General features: G+C 63.4%; 1 protein-coding gene across 1 annotated transcript; it reads left to right on the forward strand.

The window, feature by feature from the left end:
- Positions 1–834: 834 nt before the first annotated feature.
- Positions 835–9012, forward strand: NGFR (nerve growth factor receptor). Its single transcript, XM_062508049.1, has 6 exons — positions 835–965; positions 1583–1758; positions 4879–5238; positions 7607–7850; positions 8228–8388; positions 8711–9012. Exons 1-6 carry the CDS (start codon positions 835–837, stop codon positions 9010–9012), a joined length of 1374 nt encoding a protein of 457 aa, XP_062364033.1.
- Positions 9013–9724: the final 712 nt, after the last annotated feature.

Consider the following 9724-nt stretch of genomic DNA (forward strand, 5'->3'; position numbering starts at 1 on the left):
GGGAAGATCTGGGATTGTGAGGAGCTCTGGGATTGTGGGAAGCTCTGGGACTGAGGGATGCTCCGGGGTTGGGGGATGCTCTGGGACTGTGGGATGCTCTGGGACTGTGGGATGCTCTGGGACTGTGGGATGCTCTGGACGCTGCCGTGGCATCCTCCAGCCCAGTCACTGGTTACAGCCAGGTACCCTCGGCTCCCCCCAGCCCCATTCCCAACCCCTGGAATTCCATCCCAGGGGAGTTACGGGATGAGCCCGGGCCGGGTTGGCTCCAAAACCCCAAATGTGCCCCCAGTGAGGGACGTGTGGGCACCGCCTCACCCCAAACCCCTTCCCAGGTGACATTTGGAGGTGTTGGGGTGATTCCCGATATTCCAATCCCTTCATGCCCGCCGGGAGCGGGAAAAAAAAGGGTCTGGAAAAAGGAGTTGGAATAACGGGCTGGGGAAAGAGCCTGGAAAAAGGGGCTGGAATTAGGGGCTGGAAAAAGGACCTGGAATAAGGGGCTGGAGAAAGGGTCTGGAATAACAGTCTGGAAAAAGGGTCTGGAATAATGGTCTGGGAAAAAGGGGATAGAACAAGGATCTGGAATAAGGGTCGGGAACAAGAGCTAAGTGTCTGAAGCAAGGGGCTGGAATAAAATGGAATAAGGGTCTGGAATAAAGGTCTGGAATAAGGGTCTGGAATAAGGAATAAGGGTCTGGAATAAGGAATAAGGGTCTGGAATAAGGGTCTGCCAGGCCGGGAGGGGAGCGGCCGCCTCGCAGCTCGGGGTAATTGGAGCACTTTGTCATTCAGCTGCCTGGAATTGGCGCTCCATTGTCTCGGCCCCGCCGGATGCGGAGCTCCGAGCGCCGCATCGAGCGCGGGGACGCGGCCAAGGCGCTGACGAGGCCGCCAGATGCTCCCCCGAGCCTTTCCCTCCTCCACCCCCCCCCCTCCCAAAAAAAAAAAAAAATCAGCCGTGGGTGGGTGGCCGAGGGACGGTTCGGCCTTGGGGTTGTGAGAAGAGGGAGCTGGAGGAGGTCTGGGAGGGCTGGGATCTCCAGGACAAGGTTCTTGCACCCCATGGACCTGGCCAGGAGGGGTTTTGGGGAGCAGCTCGCCCCTCCCCGGGCTGCCCGTGGGATATTTGTGGGTGCCGGGTGTGGTGACAGGTTGTACCAGCAGGGACACCAGACAGGGAGGGCACCGAAGCTCCTTTGCTCCCCTAGTTCCTCATTTCCATCTCATTTCTGGTGCCTGGGTTTTTTATTTTTTTTTTGGGGGGGGGGGGGGCAGAGGTGCAGCCCAGGCTCTCCAGACCCTCCACAGAGGCAGGAATTTCTCCTCTCCCATCCCCAGGTGGGAAGGGCTGAGCCCCCGGGGTGGCACAGTGCCCTTAGAGGAGGTCAGGGACAAGGACAAACCTCACCCCAAAACATCCCTGGGGGCTCTCCCGACTCCCTGCAGCCGCAGAGCTTTCCCCATGAGTGAATTTTGCCTGGAAAAAATCGCTTTCCCCCCCCAAAAAAATCTGTATGTAGAACAATCATGATGTCCCGGAGCTGTCCCCTCCCCGGTTGTGACACCACGCCGGGGACAGCGGTGACCTCCCGGCTCTGCTCTCCCTGCAGGGACCCGCCGGGGGCTCCAAGGACTTGGATTGTTCCACCAATCTGTTCACGGCCAGCGGGGAATGCTGCCGGGCCTGCAACGTGGGCGAGGGCGTGGTGCAGCCGTGCGGGGTGAACCAGACGGTCTGTGAGCCCTGCCTGGACAGTGAGTACCCCCCAGACCCCCGAGGGGCACCGGGGACAGAGGATGGAGCGGCCCCCAGCATCCCCTGGTTCCCTCCTGGAGTTCTGCATCATTCCCGGGTTACCCCTCTGCTGAGCCAGGCGGAGTTTGGGCCGGATTTTAGGGAAAGGGTTTATTAAAATGAGAGATTATTCCCCCCAAAATGGGATTTTGGGGCGTGGTGGGTCTGTCAGCGCTCTCAGGCACAGGGTGGGATTTGGGGTGGTCCCGTGCACGGGGGGAGCGGGTGATCTTTGGGATTGGGATATTCCCGGATTCCCTGAGCACCGGCGTCCCTCCAGAGATCCTCCCTGTCAATCCCTGCTCTCCCTGGGCTGGGATCCGCTGACCCCAGACTCATTCCCAGCCCCGTCCCTGCTCTTTTCACCTGCTGGCTCGACATTGACCCCAAAAAATCTCCCAGCCCACCCCGACCGACCTCACATTCACCCACGGGCACGCCTCCCATTTGTTGTATTTTTATTTTAAACCATGCAAAGGCCACAAAATCCCAGCAAAGCTGAGGAGGGAGAGGCGAACCACGGGAGGAGGGGAGGGAGTGGCGTCTCCAGGCGCAATTCCCGTGTCCAGGGCACGGCAGAGGCAGAGGAGGCTGCAGGAGCCGAGCAGGGATGGAGCAGAGCCAGGGCAGGGCTAAAAATACCTCAGAATCCTGCGGAATCGATGGACGGCGCTGCCTCTCTGTGCCCAGGGAGGGATGGATCCCAGTCCAGGGTGGATCCCAGTCCAGGGTGGATCCCAGTCCGGGATGGATTCCCCCAGCCCCATACTGGGGCTGGATTCCGCCAAAATCTGGATCTCACCAAGGGAAAACCTCCTCCCCATCCTCAGGTCTTCCCTGAGAGGGATTTTGGGGTGTGGAGGGAAGGAAACCTGCAACCACTGCAGCTGTGCCTTGCTGGGATGGGGAGAGGATCCTGTGGCCCTGACCCCCCCCCCCCTGGATCCCCCTGGATCCCCCTGGATCCCCCTGAACTCCCCTGGATCCCCCTGGATCACTCTGAACACCCCTGGATCCCCCTGGATCACTCTGAATCCCCCTGGATCCCCCTGGATCACTCTGAATCCCCCTGGATCCCCCTGGATCACTCTGAATCCCCCTGGATCACTCTGAATCCCCCTGGACCGCCCTGGATCCCCCGGATCTTGCGGCCGGGCAGGCAGAGGCAGCCCCGCTCCTGGCAGCCCCTCCAGACTGCACCCCAGGAATGCAGGCACGGCCCAGCGCTGGGATCCCCACCTGCACCCCGGGCACTCCCTTGGATGCGTTCCCGACCCGCCCGAGGAATTGTTTTGGGAAAAAAAAATCTGAAACTCTGCTGCAACCAAAACCAAAGCCCGGGAGGGGGGGGGGGGAACGACTCAGAGACCATCCCAAAAGGGAGGGGTTGTTCGAATTTTCCTTTTTCCCCCCCATTCTAGCCCCCCCCCCCCAGTGCCCGAGTGCTGCCTCATGATTTATTTATCCCTCGCTGCCGTTTGAATCTCGGCTGTAATTGCTCAGCTCAGATACCTTCGGCTGCCACTGCAAATGTGCCCACTCAGCCGAAAGCCTTTCCTGGCCACTTCCCCGCTCTAATGGGGCCCATCAATAATTCAGGATAATGCGAGGGATGAGCCCAGGTTAATGGGAGCCGCCTGTGCCGCCCCGGGGCTGCTCCGGCGCTGCTCGCCCGGCTGGGCACAGGGCAGCGGCTTCTGGGCCACCGCAGGGCTGGCAGCACCGGGGACAGCGTGCCCAGGGTCTGCCACAGCCCTGGGAATGTCCCAGGATGGGTTTTGGGATGGCAGGAGGTGCCCCTGTCCAGGGACTGGGTGAGGCTGAAGGTCCCTCCTGACACAAGGCATTCCAGGGTTTTGTGATTCCACATCCCCCGGTGTCCTCTGCAGATCCAAGGAAAGCCTCAGGACACCCGGGCACAGGCACAGGTGGTGGGGAAGGGAAAAATCCGCTGGGATCCGAGGCTGGGATGGAGCTTCCATCCCTCCCGGAGGCTCCGGACGCTTCGTCCCGCTGTGGAGCAGCCCGAAATCCCTGTCCCCAGCAGCTCTGCGCCCATCTCGGTGTCCCCAGGGAAGTTGCTGAGAGCTGGAATCGCCATTCCCAGCTCCATCCCTGGCACGGGTCAGGGGTCAGCACGGGCTCCCCGGCTCCTTCTCCATCCCCCGGGCTGGAATTTCCCTGGGACGGAGCACGGTGGGAGCGCGGGGGCAGCAGCTTCGCCCTCCAGGATGGCTCTGACCCCTCTTCCGGGGACTAAAAATATCCCCGAACTCCTCCGGGAGCGCGGGGATTGATTTTCCTGGCAGCGCCGTCCTGCAGGATGAAACCGGAGCGCCGGGAGCAGCGGGGTCAGGCAGAGTCAGCGATTCCGAGCTGTCACCTCCTGTCCCCATCACACCCCGAGCCGGGGACACGCGGCCGGGGATGGGGCAAGGGGCCCTGGGGACCCCTCGGGAAGGATGTGGAATAAAAAAGGGATGGGGTGTGAGGAGCGGGGATGGCCAGAGGGAGCGTCGGGAGGTCAGGAATGGGAATAAAAGAGGGAATTAACGCTGGGGTGGGCACTGGGTGCTGGGAATTCCGGGTGGGGAATTAATGGGGAACGAAGGTGTGAATGGGATGAGGAGGTGGGAAGGGGGAGATGATAGTGGGTAGCTGGGCCTGGAAGGATGCTCAGAACTGGGAATTGCTGGGGAATGGGGGAAGTAGTTCATCGGAACTGGGATTTTTGGTGGATGCTCGGAGCTGGGAATTGTGGGGGGAATGGGAAGCAGAGCCTGGAAGTTGGTCAGAGCTGGGAATTCTTGTGGGAATGGGGAAGGTGATATTGGGAAGCAGAACTCGGAAGGCTCTGGAGCTGGGAATTCCTGTGGGAATGGTGCAGGTGTTAACGAGAAGGGAAGCCTGGAGCAGGGAATTCCTGCAGGAATAGGAAAAGTGTTAACAGGAAGATGGGGAGTGCCACAGAGCGGGGGACCCCTCTCCCTTTAACCCCAGAGAGCAACAGCGGGAGCACGAGCAACAATTCCATCCCTGGGACAGCAGAGCGAGCCCCGTTCCCCCTCGTGTCCCCGCAGGCGTCACCTTCTCGGACACGGTGAGCGCCACGGAGCCGTGCAGGCCGTGCACGCAGTGCGGGGGCCTGCAGAGCATGTCCGCTCCTTGCGTCGAGTCGGACGACGCCGTCTGTGTCTGCGCCTACGGATATTTCCAGGACGAGTCGAGCGGGAGCTGCCGCGAGTGCCGCGTGTGCGAGGTCGGCTTCGGCCTCATGTTCTCCTGCAAGGACTCGCAGGACACGGTGTGCGAGGAGTGTCCCGAGGGAACCTTCTCCAGCGAGGCCAACTTCGTGGATCCCTGCCTGCCCTGCACCACGTGCGAGGAGAACGAGGTGCTGGTGAGGGAGTGCACGGCCGTGGCGGATGCGGAGTGCCGGGGTAAGAGCCCAGCGCCGGGCGGCCGTGTCATTGTCACGGCTCTGCTGTCGCTGGGAAAATCCCGGTGGAGATGGGTTTGGGGAGCGGCGGTGGGATGTGAAAGAGAAAGGAGCTGGGATCAGCATCCTAAACACAGCTCGGGAAAGCAGGAAAAGGGAGGAATAGGGACAGAGCGACAGTCAGAGCCGCGCTGAGCTCTCGGGGAACTCCAAGATCCAGCCAAGGCTGCTCCAGCCAGGGCTGCCGGCGGCTCCTTGGCAGAGCCAGCGGCGATTCCGGGCTGGGAGCGGCGTCATTGCCTGCCCTGCAAGAAAAGAGCTTTGTGCCGGCCGCCGCCGAGCCGGGCACGGGGCAGCTTCTGCCCAAGGGTCGAGTAAATGGAGCCACAAGTCAAGGACACAGGGACGGCTTTGTCCACAGCGGCCTCGGGAGCGGCTCCCAAAGGGCAGCGGGGCTGGGCCATGGCAGGGCAGGATGTCACCAACCCCCCCCTGTCACCAACCCCCTCTGTCACCAACCCCCTCTGTCACCAACCCCCCTGTCACCAACCCCCTGTCACCAACCCCCCTGTCACCAACCCCCCTGTCACCAACCCCCCCTGTCACCAACCCCCTCTGTCACCAACCCCCTCTGTCACCAACCCCCCCTGTCACCAACCCCCTCTGTCACCAACCCCCCCTGTCACCAACCCCCTCTGTCACCAACCCCCTCTGTCACCAACCCCCCTGTCACCAACCCCCGCTGTCACCAACCCCCTCTGTCACCAACCCCCTCTGTCACCAACCCCCCTGTCACCAACCCCCGCTGTCACCAACCCCCTCTGTCACCAACCCCCTCTGTCACCAACCCCCTCTGTCACCAACCCCCCCTGTCACCAAACCCCTCTGTCACCAACCCCCCCTGTCACCAACCCCCCCTGTCACCAAACCCCCCTGTCACCAACCCCCCCTGTCACCAACCCCCTCTGTCACCAACCCCCTCTGTCACCAACCCCCCCTGTCACCAACCCCCCCTGTCACCAACCCCCTCTGTCACCAACCCCCTCTGTCACCAACCCCCTCTGTCACCAACCCCCTGTCACCAACCCCCCCTGTCACCAACCCCCTCTGTCACCAACCCCCTCTGTCACCAACCCCCCCTGTCACCAACCCCCCCTGTCACCAACCCCCTCTGTCACCAACCCCCTCTGTCACCAACCCCCTGTCACCAACCCCCCCTGTCACCAACCCCCTCTGTCACCAACCCCCTCTGTCACCAACCCCCTCTGTCACCAACCCCCCCGTCACCAACCCCCCCTGTCACCAACCCCCCCTGTCACCAACCCCCTCTGTCACCAACCCCCTCTGTCACCAACCCCCTCTGTCACCAACCCCCTGTCACCAACCCCCCCTGTCACCAACCCCCTCTGTCACCAACCCCCTCTGTCACCAACCCCCTCTGTCACCAACCCCCCCTGTCACCAACCCCCCCTGTCACCAACCCCCTCTGTCACCAACCCCCCCTGTCACCAACCCCCCCTGTCACCAACCCCCTGTCACCAACCCCCTCTGTCACCAACCCCCCCTGTCACCAACCCCCTCTGTCACCAACCCCCTCTGTCACCAACCCCCCTGTGACAGCGCTGTGGCCCTGGGGGCTGGCGGGGCGGAATCCCAGCCCAGCACAATCCCATCCTCACACCATCCCATCCTCACGCAATTCCAGCCCAGCTCTGATCCCGGGGCAGTGGCAGGGCCAGGTCCCAGCTCCTGCTGCGATTCCCGGCGCATCCTCACCCCGGGATGGGCTGGGGGATGTGGCCTGGCCCTGACGGTGGCACCGGGCAAAGCCCCAGAGAAGGCACAAGTAATTTGGAACGGGATCCATGGGATCCATGGGATCCATGGGGTGGGATGGGGCAGCCACGCGTTCCCCTGGGGCAAGACCAGACGGATCCTGGGACACGCCCGGGTGTGGCAGGAACGGGGTCACTCCCAAAAGGAGCAGCCGGGCCGGGAAAGGGGCAATTCCAGGCCCTGGGGCTCCGGGAGCGGTTCCATGCGGGGTGTGGGGCACCTGGGGCACCTCTGTCCCGTCCTGGTGTGGATTTGGGGTGCAGGGGGGGCATCTGGGGTGGCTTCCCCGGATTTGGGGGCTGGCAGCAGGATCTGAGCCCCAAGGGGGCTGTGCTGGGACAGAGCTGACGAAGCCACGGCCACCTCCAGCCACCCCGGGGGCAGGCGACAGAGGGGACAGCTCTGGCTTGTGTGGCCAAACCTGGGGACAGGGGGAGGCGGCAGAGATGTCACCTCCCCAATCCGCAGAGCCTTGGGAAGAGATCCCTGCAGGAATTCCCGATCCTGATTTTCCCTCCCCTCCACCCTGGCAGGTCTCCACCCTCGCTGGACAACGCAGACCCCGGCGCTGGGGGGCTCCGAGAGCCCCGAGCCCGCCACCAGGGAGCCACTGGGCACCGAGGGCGTGGCCAGCACTGCAGCAGATGTGGCCACCACCGTCATGGGCAGCTCACAGCCCGTGGTGACCCACGGGACCAGTGACAACCTCATCCCTGTCTACTGCTCCATCCTGGCTGCTGTGGTGGTGGGGCTGGTGGCCTACATCGCCTTCAAGAGGTACAGGGGATGGGGACAGGGACAGGGACAGGGGTTTGGGGAGCAGGGAACAGTGGGAGTCCTCTGGATGTCCCATGGCCACAGGTGTCACCACGCAGGGCACCAGGATGGTGGAGATTCCAAAATTCAGTCAGGAGGGAGAAGGGAGGTGGCAGCAGGGTGGGGGGAGCCACTGTACCCCTGTCCCTGTCCCAGCCCGTGCTGTCCCTGTGCCTGTCCTGGCACCAGCACAGAAACCAGAAAATGGGACAAAGTGCAGGGAAATAGGACAAATCCCAGGGAAGGGTACAAAATCCATGGTCTGGGACAAAGCCCAGGGAGTGGGACAGAGCCCTGCCAGCCCCAGGGATGTCCCCTCCGTGTCACTGTCCCCACAGGTGGAACAGCTGCAAGCAGAACAAGCAAGGAGCCAACAACCGCCCGGTGAACCAGACCCCGTCCCCCGAGGGGGAGAAGCTGCACAGTGACAGCGGCATCTCCGTGGACAGCCAGAGCCTGCACGACCAGCAACCCCCCGGGCCGGGCACCCAGGGGCCAGGTGGGACCCAGTGGGGCACCCTGGGGTGGGCACGGGGTGGGCTGGGATGTCCTGGGATGGACAGGGGTGTCCTGGGATGGGCAGGAACACCCCAGAATGGGCAGAAACACCCCAGGATAGGCAGGAACACCCCGGGACAGGCAGGAACACCCCAGGATGGACAGGAACACCCCAGGATGGACAGGCAGGAACACCCCAGGATGGACAGGAACACCCCAGGATGGACAGGAACAGCCCGGGACAGTCAGGAACACCCCAGAACAGGCGGGCAGGACGGACACAACCCCCCAGGATGGATTTGAGGCCCTTTCCCCTCTCCCAGCTCCCAAGGCTGACGGGAACCTGTACACAGCGCTGCCGGCCAGCAAGCAGGAGGAGGTGGAGAAGCTGCTGGGCAGCTCGGCCGAGGACACGTGGAGGCAGCTGGCCGGCGAGCTGGGCTACAAGGAGGAGCTGATCGATTCCTTCACGCGCGAGGAGTCCCCGGCCCGGGCCCTGCTGGCCCACTGGGCCTGCCGCGAGTCGGCCACGCTGGACGCGCTGCTGGCCGCCCTGCGCAGGGTCCAGCGCGGGGACATCGCCGACAGCCTGGCCAGCGAGTCCACGGCCACCTCCCCCGTGTGAAGGGTGGCCCGGGGGGGCTCCCCCAGCCCCCTCTGGGCTCTGCCCTGCCCGGAGCTGGGGGGGAACGGGGGGAAGCAGTGGGGTCACCCCCGGAGCTCTCGGTTCTGGTACCGTCCCCTTCCCGAGCCGAACCCGCCCGGCAGCCCCTGAAGGGTTTGGGGGGTGGAGGGGAAGGGGGGGCATCGGCTCCACCCGGATCCCAAATCCTGGCTGAGGCCCCGGGATGGAAGGACAGATGGACAGATGGACGCGGGGTGATCGCCGTGCTCTCAGCCCTCTTCTCTCCCCTGTTCCAGCCCTTCCTCCCTGGGGCTCCTCTTCCTCTTGTCCCCCACCCTACACCCCCAAATCCAGCTGCTTTCCCCAAAAAAGTGGGGGAGGGCAGGTCTGGAGAGCCCTGGAGCTGCCGGCCTGGAATTTGGGGGCTCTCAGGGGACTGGGGGAGAGGACTCAGGTTCCTACACTGTGAAATTTGGGGGTGCAGGGATTTTGGGAGAAAGCAGCCGGGAACAAGCCTGGACATAGAGGAGCAGATTTTTGGGGTGCCGTGACCACCCCCTCGTGAGGCTTTCAGGGGACACCGAGGGGTCACCGAGAGGTCACCGAGAGGTCACTGAGGGGTCACTCAAGGTGCAAAGCGCTGACCAAGTGCCTGCCCCGGCGGGGACACCCCCCAAGGGCTCCGCTGTCCCCGAGGCCACCCTGCCACAGT

Source organism: Cinclus cinclus, chromosome 24, assembly GCF_963662255.1.
Source record: "Cinclus cinclus chromosome 24, bCinCin1.1, whole genome shotgun sequence".
Taxonomy (NCBI): Eukaryota; Metazoa; Chordata; class Aves; order Passeriformes; family Cinclidae; genus Cinclus; species Cinclus cinclus.